This window comes from Diadema antillarum, unplaced genomic scaffold (assembly GCF_040938485.1).
Source record: "Diadema antillarum isolate AM-2024a unplaced genomic scaffold, OU_Dant_1.0 seq00000829_RagTag, whole genome shotgun sequence".
Lineage (NCBI taxonomy): Eukaryota > Metazoa > Echinodermata > Echinoidea > Diadematoida > Diadematidae > Diadema > Diadema antillarum.
In genome coordinates, this window is record NW_027271705.1 from 278,228 (window position 1) to 300,270 (window position 22,043).

A 22,043-nucleotide genomic window follows, 5' to 3' on the forward strand; every position below is an offset into this window, starting at 1 on the left:
CCTTTGGGAAACGTCCAAGGCCGTTGGAGAAGGATGAGGAGCACTCTACTCCAAAGCCTCCCAAGCAGCTTCGTCTTGATGGAACCATTCATGTGGAGTCTATGCTTATTTCAGGTCCATGAATACCCACAGCCTAATATAGATGGTTAATTGAATACATCGCAACATTCTGTGCTTGCATATGATAGCTATATGTACCACTTGTTTTTTCATCATTCATTAATCCAGAAGAGAATTGGAATATACTGTAAAGATACAAAAGATTTAAAGTCGCATACAGTCATTGGACATGATGCAAATATTTTAGCATGTACGCCATCTGTAGTAGGTTTTCCGGTACAATGTATAGCACAGATTGGGAAAATAACAAGTCTTGCCTATTTAACCTTCATGTACTGAAAGTTATCAAGTTGTTTTTGAACCTAAGCCAATAACACTTGAAATACGAAGCTTGTATGTGGAATGACTGATTGAGATGTATTGACATAGTATTGAAAAGAGGGAATGTGGTCAAAGCTGAGTTTAAATATTTCATTGTGGCAAATTTCATTTGTTTAAAGCTTTCTCATCTCTTTTTGGTTATTGTGTCTTTCCATTCTCCAGAGTCCCAGCCAGTGTCACTGTCTGGAAGCACACTAGCAAAACTCAACAAGTTCAGTTTGCCTAGCTCGTCAAAAGCTAGCCCTGACTCCTTTGAATGTGGAGATGCTGAGTCTTCTGGAGAGTCGAGGCATCAGAATTGCAATGACCCTGTGGTAGCCCCCTCTGTTAGTGAACCAGCAGTAGCATCAAGCTCTTTTTCTGTTCCATCCAAACCAGCCAGTGACTGCATTGTTTCAAAGAGTGTATTATCTCTAGAAACCAGGACTGATGGAGACGACTCCAGACAAACACAGAGCAGGAAGTCTGCCAAGCTGACTGAACTCAAGGACAAATTCAACTATGATACTGGCAGTCCGCCAAGCAGTTCTTCCAAACACTCCAGCGGGGGACCAGGCATTGGGAGTGTTAGGGCAAGGGGGAGAGCCCCTGGAGCAAAGTCCTCCCTCACTCCACTGGAGCAGCAGTTTGTGAAGATAAAAGAGAACTACCAAGATGCAGTCCTGTTTGTTGAGTGTGGCTACAGGTACCGGTTCTTTGGGGAGGATGCAGAGGTGATGCTATGATTCTTTCTATTAGATTTTGGGAAGAAATGGAGGACCATTGCTCTTCCTTCCTGTACTTTTATTATTATTATCATTTCTTTTTTTAAATCATGTTCTTGCTGCTGGCAAGATGCAAGTGTGAGTTGTAACTCTATACACAAGAACAGCTATGTTTAACTTTTAAAATCTCAGTTGATCTGACCATAAAGGTAGCAGATTACAATGAAATGATCACAAAGCAAAATGTTACAAGAGAAAAAAGAAGTGGTATATTTGTACATGTCAACACAGTGTAACTGGTTCATTCATAAAGCTTGCTTGTCATACGTTATTAAAGGACAAGTTCACCTTCATAAACATAAGGATTGAGAGAATGTAGCAATATTAGTAGAACACATCATTGAAAGTTTGAGGAAAATCGGACAATCTGTTCAAAAGTTATGAATTTTTGAAGTTTTTGTGCAGTAACCGCTGGATGAGAAGACTACTGCAGTGTGTGAATAACTTAGATGTCACACGCGTACAACAATACAAGGAAAATATAAAGAGAATTTCACAAAATTTCATCTTATGAAAAAAGTTCACATTCCCCCGGCTCGTTACCGACAAATGTTATGGGTAATATCATTCCCCCTGCCTTTAGAAAGAGCCAAATCAAGTGCTCTTTTATTATGTGAAAAAAGTGAAAATATGTTGAATTTTCTTTATATTTTCTTTATACTGTTGTACGCATATGACTCACAAGCTGTAGTAGTCTCCTCATCCAGCGGTTCCAACACAAAAATTTTAAAAATTCATAACTTTTGCATCGATTGTCCAATTTTCCTCAAACTTTCACTGATATGTTCTACTAACATTGTTGCATTCTCTCAGTCCTTATGTTGATGAAGGTGAACTTGTCCTTTAATGATATGGTAAGTGATGAATTGTTGGGGTCACTCTGAATTGTACAGGTGTAATGTATTGTGTTGTGAAAACATATAAATGTAATCATAACTGATATTAACCCTAGAAACAGTATTTGGTACATTGGTTCAAGACACTGATCATTGTGAATCAAACAGGAATATTTCCTGTGATTCATTATACCAAATAACTTCTCCACAGAAAACAATGATGCAAAGAGATTCAAGTTTCGTTTATTATCAGTCATTCTGTGTCTTGTTTTCTATAGATAGCAGCAAAGGAGCTGAACATATACTGCCACCTCGATCGTAACTTCATGACAGCAAGCATCCCGACTCATCGCCTCTTTGTGCACGTCAGGAGGCTGGTTGCCAAGGGATACAAGGTGGGCGTGGTCAAGCAGACTGAGACGGCAGCCCTGAAGGCGGCAGGAGACAATAGAAGTCAACCGTTTGAGAGGAAGCTTTCTGCCCTCTACACAAAATCCACGCTAATCGGAGAAGATATCCTTTTAAGATCCTAACTGTGGAGATGTCAAAATGTGTGTGTGTGTGTGTGTGCAGTGCACAGTTTAAAGAAATGACCTGTTTTCTTGCAGCATGGTTTGGCTTATTTTTGAAGATGTACAAGAATATGATATAAAGTGTAAAGCTACAGCTGTACATGATCATATCTTCCCATACTAATACTTTGTGAATGTAATATGACTGCGCTAATTATATTTTTTTTGTGTGTTGATTAGAAAATAGGGGTTTCAGATTTTTTTTTTTTAAGTGAAGAACAACATTAATCTTAATCTTATGATATTGGCTTGCCTGATGGAAACCCGAGTGTATTGCTGTAGAATTAGGACCCTCCTGCATGGGTTGTTAACAAGTGCAACAAGGTAGTTCAAGAAGGACCATACAAATTTTCCATCCCCTGAAAAAACAAACAAACAAACAAACAAGCAAACTTGATATCTATTATTACCGGCAAGTTGAATGATTTGACCCTCACAATTGCTTGCCATTCTTTACTAGGATTTATATAAAGCTCTGGCTGCTTGTGTTTACAAAATTGCTAAAGTATGCTCAGTGTTGTTAGTGTGTGAAAGTGTCCATGTAGAATTGTATTGAGTCTGCACATTTTACAGATACTTCAGTGGGTATTCTTGCAGTATGCCACAGTTCAGTAAGAAAGAGAGGAGTTGTCATCTGACAACTTTGCATTCCAATAGCCGTGCTTATGAGTCAATGAAAAACAGGAAATACATGTATGTACCTGACAGTGTAGTTTATTCTCTGGGGCCTGTATATTTGTGTCAAAGAACATACATTGATACAAAGTGTATGTGTATATCACTTGTTGCCTTGACAACGAACATCCACATCTTGAGCCATCCAGTCATGATTGTGACAGAGAGCTGGAGGAGTCCGCCTTCTCGTCCTCACCCACCAGCTATCTTCTCTGCCTGTGTGAAGTGGCCAAAGAGGGTGTGAAGAGTCCCAAATCTGATGGCGTGAAGTTTGGATTAGTGGTAAGAATATTGCGATGCATTTTGCCTTTTGCTATTCTGCAGGAATGGTATATGATTCCCAGCTCTTCTAAAACCCATTCAAATTTCAGTACCCTTTTGATACTAGTAACCCTTTTGTTCTCAGTATATCAGCACTCGCTTTCATTTTGCAGAACAGTTTCTATAACCCTTTCACCCCCAACTCTTTTGTACACCCATTCAAATTGCAGTACCCTTTTGATAACCCTTTCATTCTCAGAACCTCTTTACACCCTTTCATTTTACAGAACAGTTTTTATAACCCTTTCACTCCCAGCTCTTTTGTACACCCATTCAACTTACAGTACCCTTTTGATAACCCTTTCATTCTCAGAACCTCTTTACACCCTTTCATTTTACAGAACAGTTTTTATAACCCTTTCACTCCCAGCTCTTTTGTACACCCATTCAACTTACAGTACCCTTTTGATAACCCTTTCATTCTCAGAGCCTCTGTATACACACTTTGATTTTACAGAACAGTTTCTATAACCCTTTCACTCCCAGCTCTTTTGTCCTTTCATTCAAATTACAGTACCCTTTTGATAATCTTTTCATTCTCAGAACCTCTCTACACCCTTTTATTTTGCAGAACAGTTCTATAACCCTTTCATTCCAAGCTCTTTTGTACACCCATTCAAATAACAGTACCCTTTTGGTAACCCTCTCATTCTCAGAACCTATTAGCTTTCTTTCATGTTGCATAACAATTTCTATAACCCTTTCATTCCCAACTCCTTTATAGTCCCATTCAAATTACAGTACGCTTTTGTTAACCCTCTCATTCTCAGTGCCTCTGTACACTCTTTTATTTTGCCAAACATTTTGTATTTACCCTTTCATTCCCAGCTCTTTTGAGACCCATTCAAATTGCAGTACCCTTTTGGTAACCCTCTCATTCTCAGAGCCTCTGTACACCCTTTTATTTTACAGAACAGTTTCTATAACCCTTTCACTCCTGGCTCTTTTGTATCCCCATTTAAATAACAGTACCCCTTTGATAACCCTTTCATTATCAGAACTTCTCTACACCCTTTCATTTTACAGAACAGTTTCTATAACCCTTTCACTCCCAGCTCTTTTGTATCCCCATTCAAATTACAGTACCCTTTGATAACCCTTTCATTCTCAGAACCTCTTAGCACTCTTTCATGTTGCATAACAATTTCTATAACCCTTTCATTCCCAACTCCTTTATAGTCCCATTCAAACTATAGTACCCTTTTGTTAACCCTCTCATTCTCAGTTCCTCTGTACACTCTTTTATTTTGCCGAACATTTTGTATTTACCCTTTCATTCCCAGCTCTTTTGAGACCCATTCAAATTACAGTACCCTTTCGGTAACCCTCTCATTCTCAGAGCCTCTGTACACCCTTTTATTTTGCAGAACAGTGTCTATAACCCTTTCACTCCATGAAGCTCTTTTGTACACCCATATTACAGTACCCTTTTGAAAGCCCTTCCATTCTCAGAACCTCTCCACATTACAGAAGAGTTTCTATAACCCTTTCACTCCAAGCTCTTTTGTACACCTATTCAAATTACAGTACCCTTTCATTCTCAGTTCCTCTGTACACCCTTTTATTTTACAAAACAGTTTCTATAACCCTTTCACTCCTGGCTCTTTTGTATCCCCATTTAAATTACAGTACCCCTTTGATAACCCTTTCATTCTCAGAACCTCTCTACACCCTTTCATTTTACAGAACAGTTTGTATAACCCTTCCACTCCCAGCTCTGTTGTACACCCATTCAAATTACAGTACCCTTTTGGTTCCCCTCTCATTCTCAGAGCCTCTGTACTCCCTTTTATTTTGCAGAACAGTTCTGTAACCCTTTCACTCCAAGCTCTTTTGTATCCCCATTTCAATAACGGTACCCTTTTGATAACTCTTTCATTCTCAGAACCTCTCTACACCCTTTTTACAGAACAGTTTCTATAACCCTTTCAATCCTGGCTCTTTTGTATCGCCATTTAAATTACAGTACCCCTTTGATAACCCTTTCATTATCAGAACTTCTCTACACCCTTTCATTTTGCAAAACAGTTTCTATAACCCTTTCACTCCCAGCTCTTTTGTACACCCATTCAAATTACAGTACCCTTTTGGTTCCCTTCTCATTCTACAATACCCTTTTGATAACCCTTTCATTCTCAGTTCCTCTGTACACCCTTTCATTTTGCAGAACAGTTTCTATAACCCTTTCACTCTCAGCTCTTTTGTATCCCCATTCAAATTACAGTACCCTTTTGATATCCTTTCATTCTCAGAACCTCTTAGCACTCTTTCATTGTGCAGTAAAGTTTCAATAACCCTTTCATTCCCAGCTCTTTCACAGATCAATTCAAATTACAGTATCATTTCCATAACCCTTTCATTCTCAGTAGGCCTACGTCTCCACACCCTTTCAATTTGCAGAATTATTTTTATAACCCTTTCATTCCCAGCTATTTCACAGACCAATTCCAATTAAAGTACCCTTTTTATATTCCTTTTATCCCTTTCATTCAAGTAGCAGTACCATTTTGATAACCCTCTAATTCTCATTACCTCTCCACACCCCTTTCATTTTGCAGAACAGTTTCTATAACGCTTTCATTCCCAGCTCTTTCACAGACCAATTCAAAATAAAGTATCCTTTTTATAACCCTCCCATTCTTCGTACCTCTGTACACCATTTCATTTTGCAGAACAATTTCTATAACCCTTTCATTCCCAGCTCTTTCATAGACCCATTGAAATTCCAGTACACTTTTCATAACCCTTTCATTCTCAGTACCTCTGTGCACCATTTCATTTTGCAGAACAACTTCTATAGCCCATTCCTTCCCATCTTTTTGTATACCCCTTGAAATTACAGTATCCTCTTCATAATCCTTTCATTCTCATTAACTCTTCACACCCTTTCATTTTCCAGAACAGTTTCAATAACCCTTTTATTCCGAACTCTTCCATAGATGCATTCAAATTACAGTACACTTTTCATAACCCTTTAAGTCTCGGTACCTTTGTACGCTCTTTCTCTCTGCAGAACAATTTCTATAACCCTCTCATTCCCAGCTCTTTCATAGATCCGTTGAAATTACGGTACACTTTTCATAACCCTTTCATTCTCAGTACCTCTATACACCTTTCTTTCTGCAGAACAGTTTCTACAACCCTTTTATTCTCATTAGCTGTCGACACCCTTCCATTTTGCAGAACAGATTTTTAATAACCCTTCTATTCCCAGCTCTTCTGTAGACCCATTCATATTACAGTACCCTTTTGATAACCCTTTCATTCTTAGTACCTCTGTACACCCTTTCTTACTGCAGAACAATTTCTATAACTCTTTCATAGACCCATTGAATTCATAGACCCATTGAAATTACAGTACACTTTTCATAACCCTTTCATTCTCAGTACCTCTGTACACCATTTCATTTTGCAGAACAGTTTCTAAAATCCATTCCTTCCTACCTTTTTGTATACCCATTGAAATCACATTACCCTCTTCATAACCCTTTCAGTCTCATTAGCTGTCCACACCTTTTCATTTTGCAGAACAGTTTGTTAATAACCCTTGTATTCCCAGCTATTTTTTAGACCCATTGAAATTACAGTACACTTTTCATAACCCTTTCATTCTCGGTACCTCTGTACACCCTTTCTTTCTGCAGAATAATTTCTATAACCCTTTCATTCTCAGCTCTTTATTATACCCATTCAAGTTACAGTCCCCTTTTGATAACCCTTTCATTCTCATTACCTCTGTACACCCTTTCCTTTAGGAGAACAGTTTCTATAACCCTTTTATTCCCAGCTCTTTTATTCACCCATTGAAATTACACTACCCTTTTAATAACCCTTTTATTCTCAGTACCATACCTCAGCACATCCTTTCAGTTTGCAGAACAGTTTCTATAACCCTTTCATTCCCAGCTCTTTTGTATACCCATTCAAGTTACAGTCCCCTTTTGATAACCCTTTCATTCTCATTACCTCTGTACACCCTTTCATTTTGCAGAACAGTTTCTATTACCCTTTTATTCCCAGCTCTTTCATTCACCCATTCAAATTCCACTACCCTTTAAATAACCCTTGTGTTCTCAATACCTCTGTATACACTTTCATTTTGCAGAACAGTTTCTATAACCCTTTCATATTCAGCTCTTTATTATACCCATTCAAGTTACAGTCCCCTTTTGATAACCCTTTCATTCTCATTACCTCTGTACACCCTTTCCTTTAGAAGAACAGTTTCTATAACCCTTTTATTCCCAGCTCTTTTATTCACCCATTTAAATTACACTACCCTTTTAATAACCCTTTTATTCTCAGTACCATACCTCAGCACATCCTTTCAGTTTGCAGAACAGTTTCTATAGCCCTTTCATTCCCAGCTCTTTTGTATACCCATTCAAGTTACAGTCCCCTTTTGATAACCCTTTCATTCTCATTACCTCTGTACACCCTTTCCTTTTGGAGAACAGTTTCTATTACCCCTTTATTCCCAGCTCTTTTGTTCACCCATTCAAATTCCACTACCCTTTTAATAACCCTTGTGTTCTCAATACCTCTGTATACACTTTCATTTTGCAGAACAGTTTCTATAACCCTTTCATTCTGAGCTCTTTTGTAGACCCAATCAATTTACAGTACCCTTTTGACAACCCTTTCATTCTCAGTACCTCTGTACACCATTTCATTTTGCAGAACAATTTCTATAGCCCATTCCTTCCCATCTTTTTGTATACCCCTTGAAATTACAGTATCCTCTTCATAACCCTTTCATTCTCATTAACTCTTTACACCCTTTCATTTTGCAGAAGAATTTCTATAACCCTCTCATTCCCAGCTCTTTCATAGACCCATTGAAATTAGGGTACACTTTTCATGACCCTTTCATTCTCAGTACCTCTATACACCTTTCTTTCTGCAGAACAATTTCTACAACCCTCTCATTCCCAGCTCTTTCATAGACCCATTGAAATTACAGTACACTTTTCATAACCCTTTCATTCTCAGGAGGTCTGTACACCCTCTCTTTCTGCAGAACTATTTCTATAACCCTTTCATTCTCATTAGCTGTCGACACCCTTTCATTTTGCAGAACAGGTTTTTAATAACCCTTCTATTCCCAGCTCGTTCTTAGACCCATTGAAATTAGGGTACATTTTTCATAACCCTTTCATTCTAGGTACCTCTGTACACCCTTTCTTTCTGCAGAACAGTTTCTATAACCCTCTCATTCCCAGCTCTTTTATAGACCCATTGAAATTACAGTACACTTTTCATAACCCTTTCATTCTCAGGAGGTCTGTACACCCTCTCTTTCTGCAGAACTATTTCTATAACCCTTTCATTCTCATTAGCTGTCGACACCCTTTCATTTTGCAGAACAGGTTTTTAATAACCCTTCTATTCCCAGCTCGTTCTTAGACCCATTGAAATTAGGGTACATTTTTCATAACCCTTTCATTCTAGGTACCTCTGTACACCCTTTCTTTCTGCAGAACAGTTTCTATAACCCTCTCATTCCCAGCTCTTTTGTAGACCCAATCAATTTACAGTACCCTTTTCATAACCCTTTCATTCTCAGTACCTCTGTACACCATTTCATTTTTCAGAACAGTTTCTATAATCTATTCCTTCCTACCTTTTTGTATACCCATTGAAATCACATTACCCTCTTCATAACCCTTTCATTCTCATTAACTCTTCACACCCTTTCATTTTGCAGAAGAATTTCTATAACCCTCTCATTCCCAGCTCTTTCATAGACCCATTGAAATTACGGTACACTTTTCATGACCCTTTCATTCTCGGTACCTCTGTACACCCTTTCTTTCTGCAGAACAATTTCTATAACCCTCTCATTCCCAGCTCTTTCATAGACCCATTGAAATTACAGTACACTTTTCATAACCCTTTCATTCTCAGTACCTCTGTACACCATTTCATTTTTCAGAACAGTTTCTATAACCCATTCCTTCCTACCTTTTTGTATACCCATTGAAATCACATTACCCTCTTCATAACCCTTTCATTCTCATTAGCTGTCAACACCCTTTCATTTTGCAGAACAGTTTTTAATAACCCTTCTATTCCCAGCTCTTCTGTAGACCCATTCAAATTACAGTACCCTTTTGATAACCCTTTCATTCTCAGTACCTCTGTACATCCTCTCTTTCTGCAGAACAATTTCTATAACCCTTTCATTCCCAGCTCTTTTATAAACCCATTGAAATTACAGTATACTTTTCATAACCCTTTCACTCTCAGTACCTCTATACACCCTTTCTTTGTGCAGAACAATTTCTATAACCCTTTCATTCCCAGCTCTTTTTTAGACCCATTGAAATTACAGTACACTTTTCATAACCCTTTCATTCTCAGTAGGTCTGTACACCCTTTCTTTCTGCAGAACAATTTCTGTAACCCTTTCACTCCCAGCTCTTTTTTAGACCCATTGAAATTGCAGTACACTGTTCATAACCCTTTCATTCTCGGAACCTCTGTACACCCTTTCTTTCTGCAGAACAATTTCTATAACCCTTTCACTCCTGGCTCTTTTGAGACGCATTGAAATTACAGTACACTTTTCATAACCCTTTCATTCTCGGTCCCTCTGTACACCCTTTCTTTCTGCAGAACAATTTCTATAACCCTCTAATTCCCAGCTCTTTCATAGATGTATTGAAATTACAGTACACTTTTCATAACCCTTTCATTCTCAGTACCTCTGCACACCATTTCATTTTGCGGAACAGTTTCTAAAAACCCATTCCTTCCCAGCTTTTTTATTCACCCATTGAAATTACACTACCCTTTTGATAACCCTTTTATTCTCAGTACCTAAGCATATCCTTTCATTTTGCCAAACAGTTTCTATAGCCCTTTCATTTCCAAGCCTTTTGTATACCCATTCAAGTGACAGTCCCCTTTTCTTAACCCTTTCATTCTCATTACCTCTGTACACCCTTTCATTTTGCAGAACAGTTTCTATTACCCTTTTATTCCCAGCTCTTTTATTCACCCATTCAAATTCCACTACCCTTTTAATAACCCTTGTGTTCTCAATACATCTGTATACACTTTCATTTTGCAGAACAGTTTCTATAACCCTTTCATTCTGAGCTCTTTTGTAGACCCAACCAATTTACACTACCCTTTTGATAACCCTTTCATTCTCAGTACCTCTGTACACCATTTCATTTTGCAGAACAATTTCTATAGCTCATTCCTTCCCATCTTTTTGTATACCCCTTGAAATTACAGTATCCTCTTCATAACCCTTTCATTCTCATTAACTCTTCACACCCTTTCATTTTGCAGAAGAATGTCTATAACCCTCTCATTCCCAGCTCTTTCATAGACCCATTGAAATTAGGGTACACTTTTCATGACCCTTTCATTCTCGGTACCCCTGTACACCCTTTCTTTCTGCAGAACAATTTCTACAACCCTCTCATTCCCAGCTCTTTCATAGACCCATTGAAATTACAGTACACTTTTCATAACCCTTTCATTCTCAGTACCTCTGTACACCCTTTCATTTTTCAGAACAGTTTCTATAACCCATTCCTTCCTACCTTTTTGTATAACCATTGAAATTATATTACCCTCTTCATAACCCTTTCATTCTCATTAGCTCTCAACACCCTTTTATTTTGCAGAACAGTTTTTAATAACCCTTCTATTCCCAGCTCTTCTGTAGATCCATTCAAATTACAGTACCCTTTTGATAACCCTTTCATTCTCAGTACCTCTGTACATCCTCTCTTTCTGCAGAACAATTTCTATAACCCTTTCATTCCCAGCTCTTTTATAAACCCATTGAAATTACAGTATACTTTTCATAACCCTTTCATTCTCAGTACCTCTATACACCCTTTCTTTCTGCAGAACAATTTCTATAACCCTTTCATTCTCATTAGCTGTCGACACCCTTTCGTTTTGCAGAACAGTTTTTTAATAACCCTTCTATTCCCAGCTCTTCTGTAGACCCATTCATATAACAGTACCCTTTTGATAACCCTTTCATTCTCAGTACCTCTGTACACCCTTTCTTTCTGCAGAACAATTTCTGTAACCCTTTCATTCCCAGCTCTTTTTTAGACCCATTGAAATTACAGTACACTTTTCATAACCCTTTCATTCTCAGTAGGTCTGTACACCCTTTCTTTCTGCAGAACAATTTCTATAGCCCTTTCACTCCTGGCTCTTTTTCAGACCCATTGAAATTACAGTACACTTTTCATAACCCTTTCATTCTCGGTACCTCGGTACACCCATTCTTTCTGCAGAACAATTTCTATAACCCTCTAATTCCCAGCTCTTTCATAGACGTATTGAAATTACAGTACACTTTTCATAACCCTTTCATTCTCAGTACCTCTGCACACCATTTCATTTTGCGGAACAGTTTCTAAAACCCATTCCTTCCCAGCTTTTTGTATACCCATTGAAATCACATTACCCTCTTCATAACCCTTTCAGTCTCATTAGCTGTCCACACCCTTTCATTTTGCTGAATAATTTTTTAATAGCCCTTCTATTCCCAGCTCTTCTGTAGACCTATTCATATTACAGTATCCTTTTGATAACCCTTTCATTCTCGGTACTTCTGTACACCCTTTCTTTCTGCAGAACAATTTCTATAACCCTTTCTTTCCCAGCTCTTTTTTAGACCCATTGAAATTACAGTACACTTTTCATAACCCTTTCATTCTCAGTACCTCTGTACACCCTTTCTTTCTGCAGAATAATTTCTATAACCCTTTCATTCTCAGCTCTTTATTATACCCATTCAAGTTACAGTCCCCTTTTGATAACCCTTTCATTCTCATTACCTCTGTACCTCCTTTCCTTTAGGAGAACAGTTTCTATAACCCTTTTATTCCCAGCTCTTTTATTCACCCATTCAAATTACACTACCCTTTTAATAACCCTTTTATTCTCAGTACTGTACCTCAGCACATCCTTTCAGTTTGCAGAACAATTTCTATAGCCCATTCCTTCCCATCTTTTTGTATACCCCTTGAAATTACAGTATCCTCTTCATAACCCTTTCATTCTCATTAACTCTTCACACCCTTTCATTTTGCAGAAGAATGTCTATAACCCTCTCATTCCCAGCTCTTTCATAGACCCATTGAAATTAGGGTACACTTTTCATGACCCTTTCATTCTCGGTACCCCTGTACACCCTTTCTTTCTGCAGAACAATTTCTATAACCCTCTCATTCCCAGCTCTTTCATAGACCCATTGAAATTATAGTACACTTTTCATAACCCTTTCATTCTCAGTACCTCTGTACACCCTTTCATTTTTCAGAACAGTTTCTATAACCCATTCCTTCCTACCTTTTTGTATAACCATTGAAATTATTTTACCCTCTTCATAACCCTTTCATTATCATTAGCTCTCAACACCCTTTTATTTTGCAGAACAGTTTTTAATAACCCTTCTATTCCCAGCTCTTCTGTTGATCCATTCAAATTACAGTACCCTTTTCATAACCCTTTCATTCTCAGTACCTCTATACACCCTTTCTTTCTGCAGAACAATTTCTATAACCCTTTCATTCTCATTAGCTGTCGACACCCTTTCGTTTTGCAGAACAGTTTTTTAATAACCCTTCTATTCCCAGCTCTTCTGTAGACCCATTCATATAACAGTACCCTTTTGATAACCCTTTCATTCCCAGCTCTTTTTTAGACCCATTGAAGTTACAGTACACTTTTCATAACCCTTTCATTCTCAGTAGGTCTGTACACCCTTTCTTTCTGCAGAACAATTTCCATAGCCCTTTCACTCCTGGCTCTTTTTTAGACCCATTGAAATTACAGTACACTTTTCATAACCCTTTCATTCTCGGTACCTCTGTACACCCTTTCTTTCTGCAGAACAGTTTCTATAACCCTCTCATTCCCAGCTCTTTCATAGATCCATTGAAATTACAGTACACTTTTCATAACCCTTTCATTCTCAGTACCTCTGTACACCATTTCATTTTTCAGAACAGTTTCTATAACCCATTCCTTCCTACCTTTTTGTATACCCATTGAAATCACATTACCCTCTTCATAACCCTTTCATTCTCATTAGCTGTCAACACCCTTTCATTTTGCAGAACAGTTTTTAATAACCCTTCTATTCCCAGCTCTTCTGTAGACCCATTCAAATTACAGTTTACCCTTTTGATAACCCTTTCATTCTCAGTACCTCTATACACCCTTTCTTTCTGCAGAACAATTTCTATAACCCTTTCATTCCCAGCTCTTTTTAGACCCATTGAAATTACAGTACACTTTTTATAACCCTTTCATTCTCGGTACCTCTGTACACCCTTTCTTTCTGCAGAACAATTTCTATAACCCTTTCACTCCTGGCTCTTTTGAGACCCATTGAAATTACAGTTACACTTTTCATAACCCTTTCATTCTCGGTACCTCTGTACACCCTTTCTTTCTGCAGAACAATTTCCATAACCCTCTAATTCCCAGCTCTTTCATAGATGTATCTAAATTACAGTACACTTTTCATAACCCTTTCATTCTCAGTACCTCTGCACACCATTTCATTTTGCTCAACAGTTTCTAAAACCCATTCCTTCCCAGCTTTTTTATTCACCCATTCAAATTACACTACCCTTTTAATAACCCTTTTATTCTCATTACCTAAGCACACCCTTTCATTTTGCAGAACAGTTTCTATTACCCTTTTATTCCCAGCTCTTTTATTCACCCATTCAAATTACACTACCATTTTAATAACCCTTTTATTCTCAGTACTGTACCTCAGCACATCCTTTCAGTTTGCAGAACAGTTTCTATAGCCCTTTCATTCCCAGCTCTTTTGTATACTCATTCAAGTTACAGTCCCCTTTTGATAACCCTTTCATTCTCATTACTTCTGTACACCCTTTCCTTTTGGAGAACAGTTTCTATAACCCTTTTATTCACAGCTCTTTTATTCACCCATTGAAATTACACTACCCTTTTAATATTAAACCCTTTTATTCTCAGTACCTAAGCACATCCTTTCATTTTGCCGAACAGTTTCTATAGCCCTTTCATTCCCAAGCCTTTTGTATACCCATTCAAGTGACAGTCCCCTTTTGTTAACCCTTTCATTCTCATTACCTCTGTACACCCTTTCATTTTGCAGAACAGTTTCTATAACCCTTTTATTCACAGCTCTTTTATTCACCCATTGAAATTACACTACCCTTTTAATAACCCTTGTGTTCTCAATACCTCTGTGTACACTTTCATTTTGCCGAACAGTTTCTATAACCCTTTCATTCTGAGCTCTTTTGTAGACCCAATCAATTTACAGGACCCTTTTGATAACCTTTTCATTCTCAGTACCTCTGTACACCATTTCATTTTGCAGAACAATTTCTATAGCCCATTCCTTCCCATATTTTTGTATACCCCTTGAAATTACAGTATCCTCTTCATAACCTTTTCATTCTCATTAACTCTTCACACCCTTTCATTTTGCAGAAGAATTTCTATAACCCTCTCATTCCCAGCTCTTTCATAGACCCATTGAAATTACGGTACACTTTTCATGACCCTTTGATTCTCGGTACCCCTGTACCCCCTTTCTTTCTGCAGAACAGTTTCTATAACCCTCTCATTCCCAGCTCTTTCATAGACCCATTGAAATTACAGTACACTTTTCATAACCCTTTCATTCTCAGTACGTCTGTACACCATTTCATTTTTCAGAACAGTTTCTATAACCCATTCCTTCCTACCTTTTTGTATACCCATTGAAATCACATTACCCTCTTCATAACCCTTTCATTCTCATTAACTCTTCACACCCTTTCATTTTGCAGAAGAATTTCTATAACCCTCTCATTCCCAGCTCTTTCATAGACCCATTGAAATTACGGTACACTTTTCATGACCCTTTCATTCTCGGTACCCCTGTACACCCTTTCTTTCAGCAGAACAATTTCTATAACCCTCTCATTCCCAGCTCTTTCATAGACCCATTGAAATTACAGTACACTTTTCATAACCCTTTCATTCTCAGTACCTCTGTACACCATTTCATTTTTCAGAACAGTTTCTATAACCCATTCCTTTCTACCTTTTTGTATACCCATTGAAATCACATTACCCTCTTCATAACCCTTTCATTCTCATTAGCTGTCAACACCCTTTCATTTTGCAGAACAATTTCTATAACCCTTTCATTCCCAGCTCTTTTTTAGACCCATTAAAATTACAGTACACTTTTCATAACCCTTTCATTCTCAGTAGGTCTGTACACCCTTTCTTTCTACAGAACAATTTCTATAACCCTTTCACTCCCAGCTCTTTTTTAGACCCATTGAAATTACAGTACACTTTTCATAACCCTTTCATTCTCAGTACCTCTGTACACCCTTTCTTTCTGAAGAACAATTTCTATAACCCTTTCACTCCTGGCTCTTTTGAGACCCATTGAAATTACAGTACACTTTTCATAACCCTTTCATTCTCGGTACCTCTGTACACCCTTTCTTTCTGCAGAACAATTTCTATAACCCTCTAATTCCCAGCTCTTTCATAGATGTATTGAAATTACAATACACTTTTCATAACCCTTTCATTCTCAGTACCTCTGCACACCATTTCATTTTGCGGAACAGTTTCTAAAACCCATTCCTTCCCAGCTTTTTTATTCACCCATTCAAATTACACTACCCTTTTAATAACCCTTTTATTCTCAGTACCTAAGCACACCCTTTCATTTTGCAGAACAGTTTCTATTACCCTTTTATTCCCAGCTCTTTTATTCACCCATTCAAATTACACTACCCTTTTAATAACCCTTTTATTCTCAGTACTGTACCTCAGCACATCCTTTCAGTTTACAGAACAGTTTCTATAGCCCTTTCATTCCCAGCTCTTTTATACCCATTCAAGTTACAATCCCCTTTTGATAACCCTTTCATTCTCATTACTTCTGTACACCCTTTCCTTTTGGAGAACAGTTTCTATAACCCTTTTATTCACAGCTCTTTTATTCACCCATTCAAATTACACTACCCTTTTAATAACCCTTTTATTCTCAGTTCCTAAGCACATCCTTTCATTTTTGCCAAACAGTTTCTATAGCCCTTTCATTCCCAGCTCTTTTGTATACCCATTCAAGTTATAATCCCCTTTTGATAACCCTTTCATTCTCATTACTTCTGTACACCCTTTCCTTTTGGAGAACAGTTTCTATAACCCTTTTATTCACAGCTCTTTTATTCACCCATTCAAATTACACTACCCTTTTAATAACCCTGTCATTCTCAGTACCTCTGCACACCATTTCATTTTGCGGAACAGTTTCTAAAACCCATTCCTTCCCAGCTTTTTTATTCACCCATTCAAATTCCACTACCCTTTTAATAACCCTTGTGTTCTCAATACATCTGTATACACTTTCATTTTGCAGAACAGTTCATATAACCCTTTCATTCTGAGCTCTTTTGTAGACCCAACCAATTTACAGTACCCTTTTGATAACCCTTTCATTCTCAGTACCTCTGTACACCATTTCATTTTGCAGAACAATTTCTATAGCCCATTCCTTCCCATCTTTTTGTATACCCCTTGAAATTACAGTATCCTCTTCACAACCCTTTCATTCTCATTAACTCTTCACACCCTTTCATTTTGCAGAAGAATGTCTATAACCCTCTCATTCCCAGCTCTTTCATAGACCCATTGAAATTAGGGTAAACTTTTCATGACCCTTTCATTCTCAGTACCCCTGTACACCCTTTCTTTCTGCAGAACAATTTCTACAACCCTCTCATTCCCAGCTCTTTCATAGACCCATTGAAATTACAGTACACTCAGGGAGGTGGAAGAAAGATGGAGTGTGCTCTTTTGAGTTTCCTTTGAAGTCATGCGTGGCCCCGACAGCGTTTTTTTCCCCCTCCCGTAATCCCATTACTCACGCTCGGCGCACTGCAAGTCGTAAATCTTGTGGCGGAAACTCACGACGCGAAATGCATTGTGGTCGGGGAATAAAATGGCGTCCTACGGTGTGAGCACAGAACTCTATGTGTAAGCAGTGGTGTAAGCAGTGGTGGTGGTTCTGGCGATCGTGATTTTGACGGAGACGAGTTTGTTGAGGAGGAATTTCTTCTTTAGCAAATTCAAAATCACATTGACACAGCAACTTAACGAAATTTGATTTACAATTGAAACTGAAACTCAGAAAGTTAGTTGGGCCTTGGCTTGGAAATTGGAGGCCAAGGCAAAGGCAAGGCTCAGGACACTGTTTAATAGCGCAGCGTCACCTCCACTCCTCAGGTATGCTGCCTAGCAAAAGCATAACGTTAGTCCTAGCTAGTTAGTAGTAGACTCTAGTATTTCACAAACTAGAATCTAACCACTGTTAAACGTTAGATTCTACTAGCTCCAGAGGTGTACTCTACTACTTTTTAATTCAATTGTTTGTAACGTTAGCATGGGGTAGAGTCAAGCCGATTACCGGTATTTACCGATGAATGATCGAGGGAGAGTGAGGCGAAACGCTGTATACTAAGCTCTGTTTCCCCCCTAAAATATACTTACAGCATCATACATCTAGGCTTTTGTAGATATCATCTTTAATTCTCTACGGAAAATTATTACAATAAAGGCTGATATGTCTAATTTACACTTTTTAACACTCAACTTTCCATTCCAATATGTATTTACTAGTAACTCAAATTCACCGAAACAACGGAAGCGAACGCTGTCCCGACGCCTACGCGGCGGCCCTACAACAACCCGACGAGTACGCTGAAAAGCCCCAGCTCGCTCGGGTGCAGACGACAAAAATCCCGCTTCGGTCTCTATGAAGCACTACTTTTACACTCGAACTGTTTGAAAACACGCTCGAACACGCTCATGTAACTTATATTATTTTGAAGATAAAGGTCAGGCCTACCTCTCTAACTATAAAAAAAATGCGGAAATGTGCGGAATTTCTCATAATCGATACAGAAACAATATGATGACATCTCTAGCGCACAAAACTAACTGCTCAGTAACTCCGTCGTTTGTGTACCGATTTCGCTGGTTCAAACGGCAATCTCCTCAGCACAGTCTGCTGAACCAGCGAAAGGTATAGACATACCACGCTACCCAATTTTTGAGCCATAAGTTGTAGATTTCGAAGGGGGACGTCTTTCACTGAATGTAATAGACTGCCAAAATGTTGAATATGACGTCATTTTGTCGGTGCCACGCATCGCTTCAAAGCCCGATTTTTACGAGCGTGTGTTTATGGAAGGCCTGGAAAGGAGATCATGTTGCGTCACTCTAGTGCGCCGGAGGGTGATGGGTGGACCGATAAGGCCAGATTTTGACATATTTATCACAGAATGAGGGTTGGATTTCAAGACGTAATCGGTGTAAGACCACTTGATTTTTTTCTCTGAGGGAAGCTCTCAGAGTGCCATCTCCATCTTTCTTCCACCTCCCTGGTACACTTTTCATAACCCTTTCATTCTCAGTACCTCTGTACACCATTTCATTTTTCAGAACAGTTTCTATAACCCATTCCTTCCTACCTTTTTGTAGACCCATTCAAATTACAGTACCCTTTTGATAACCCTTTCATTCTCAGTACCTCTATACACCCTTTCTTTCTGCAGAACAATTTCTGTAACCCTTTCATTCCCAGCTCTTTTTAGACCCATTAAAATTACAGTACACTTTTTATAACCCTTTCATTCTCGGTACCTCTGTACACCCTTTCTTTCTGCAGAACAATTTCTATAACCCTTTCACTCCTGGCTCTTTTGAGACCCATTGAAATTACAGTTACACTTTTCATAACCCTTTCATTCTCGGTACCTCTGTACACCCTTTCTTTCTGCAGAACAATTTCTATAACCCTCTAATTCCCAGCTCTTTCATAGATGTATCTAAATTACAGTACACTTTTCATAACCCTTTCATTCTCAGTACCTCTGCACACCATTTCATTTTGCGGAACAGTTTCTAAAACCCATTCCTTCCCAGCTTTTTTATTCACCCATTCAAATTACACTACCCTTTTAATAACCCTTTTATTCTCATTACCTAAGCATACCCTTTCATTTTGCAGAACAGTTTCTATTACCCTTTTATTCCCAGCTCTTTTATTCACCCATTCAAATTACACTACCATTTTAATAACCCTTTTATTCTCAGTACTGTACCTCAGCACATCCTTTCAGTTTGCAGAACAGTTTCTATAGCCCTTTCATTCCCAGCTCTTTTGTATACTCATTCAAGTTACAGTCCCCTTTTGATAACCCTTTCATTCTCATTACTTCTGTACACCCTTTCCTTTAGGAGAACAGTTTCTATAACCCTTTTATTCCCAGCTCTTTTATTCACCCATTGAAATTACACTACCCTTTTAAAAACCCTTTTATTCTCAGTACCTAAGCACATCCTTTCATTTTGCCGAACAGTTTTTATAGCCCTTTCATTCCCAAGCCTTTTGTATACCCATTCAAGTGACAGTCCCCTTTTGTTAACCCTTTCATTCTCATTACCTCTGTACACCCTTTCATTTTGCAGAACAGTTTCTATAACCCTTTTATTCCCAGCTCTTTTATTCACCCATTGAAATTACACTACCCTTTTAATAACCCTTGTGTTCTCAATACCTCTGTATACACTTTTATTTTGCAGAACAGTTTCTATAACCCTTTCATTCTGAGCTCTTTTGTAGACCCAACCAATTTACAGTACCCTTTTGATAACCCTTTGATTCTCAGTACCTCTGTACACCATTTCATTTTGCAGAACAATTTCTATAGCCCATTCCTTCCCATATTTTTGTATACCCCTTGAAATTACAGTATCCTCTTCATAACCTTTTCATTCTCATTAACTCTTCACACCCTTTCATTTTGCAGAAGAATTTCTATAACCCTCTCATTCCCAGCTCTTTCATAGACCCATTGAAATTACGGTACACTTTTCATGACCCTTTGATTCTCGGTACCCCTGTACCCCCTTTCTTTCTGCAGAACAGTTTCTATAACCCTCTCATTCCCAGCTCTTTCATAGACCCATTGAAATTACAGTACACTTTTCATAACCCTTTCATTCTCAGTACGTCTGTACACCATTTCATTTTTCAGAACAGTTTCTATAACCCATTCCTTCCTACCTTTTTGTATACCCATTGAAATCACATTACCCTCTTCATAACCCTTTCATTCTCATTAACTCTTCACACCCTTTCATTTTGCAGAAGAATTTCTATAACCCTCTCATTCCCAGCTCTTTCATAGACCCATTGAAATTACGGTACACTTTTCATGACCCTTTCATTCTCGGTACCCCTGTACACCCTTTCTTTCTGCAGAACAATTTCTATAACCCTCTCATTCCCAGCTCTTTCATAGACCCATTGAAATTACGGTACACTTTTCATGACCCTTTCATTCTCGGTACCCCTGTACACCCTTTCTTTCTGCAGAACAATTTCTATAACCCTCTCATTCCCAGCTCTTTCATAGACCCATTGAAATTACAGTACACTTTTCATAACCCTTTCATTCTCAGTACCTCTGTACACCATTACATTTTTCAGAACAGTTTCTATAACCCATTCCTTCCTACCTTTTTGTATACCCATTGAAATCACATTACCCTCTTCATAACCCTTTCATTCTCATTAGCTGTCAACACCCTTTCATTTTGCAGAACAGTTTTTGATAACCCTTCTATTCCCAGCTCTTCTGTAGACCCATTCAAATTACAGTACCCTTTTGATAACCCTTTCATTCTCAGTACCTCTGTACATCCTCTCTTTCTGCAGAACAATTTCTATAATCCTTTCATTCCCAGCTCTTTTATAAACCCATTGAAATTACAGTATACTTTTCATAACCCTTTCACTCTCAGTACCTCTATACACCCTTTCTTTGTGCAGAACAATTTCTATAACCCTTTCATTCCCAGCTCTTTTTTAGACCCATTGAAATTACAGTACACTTTTCATAACCCTTTCATTCTCAGTAGGTCTGTACACCCTTTCTTTCTGCAGAACAATTTCTGTAACCCTTTCACTCCCAGCTCTTTTTTAGACCCATTGAAATTACAGTACACTGTTCATAACCCTTTCATTCTCGGAACCTCTGTACACCCTTTCTTTCTGCAGAACAATTTCTATAACCTTTCACTCCTGGCTCTTTTGAGACGCATTGAAATTACAGTACACTTTTCATAACCCTTTCATTCTCGGTACCTCTGTACACCCTTTCTTTCTGCAGAACAATTTCTATAACCCTCTAATTCCCAGCTCTTTCATAGATGTATTGAAATTACAGTACACTTTTCATAACCCTTTCATTCTCAGTACCTCTGCACACCATTTCATTTTGCGGAACAGTTTCTAAAACCCATTCCTTCCCAGCTTTTTTATTCACCCATTCAAATTACACTACCCTTTTGATAACCCTTTTATT

General features: G+C 38.2%; 1 protein-coding gene across 1 annotated transcript in view; it reads left to right on the forward strand.

Moving 5' to 3' along the window:
- Positions 1–308: 308 nt before the first annotated feature.
- The window catches only part of LOC139740050 (DNA mismatch repair protein Msh3-like), a 125,714-nt gene continuing 103,979 nt past the window's right edge, over positions 309–22,043 (forward strand). Inside the window, exons 1-4 of the mRNA XM_071650642.1 lie at positions 309–324; positions 490–1,154; positions 2,320–2,554; positions 3,422–3,570. Of these exons, the coding sequence (XP_071506743.1) occupies positions 309–324; positions 490–1,154; positions 2,320–2,554; positions 3,422–3,570 (1,065 nt within the window). The remainder of the gene's footprint in view (positions 325–489; positions 1,155–2,319; positions 2,555–3,421; positions 3,571–22,043) is intronic.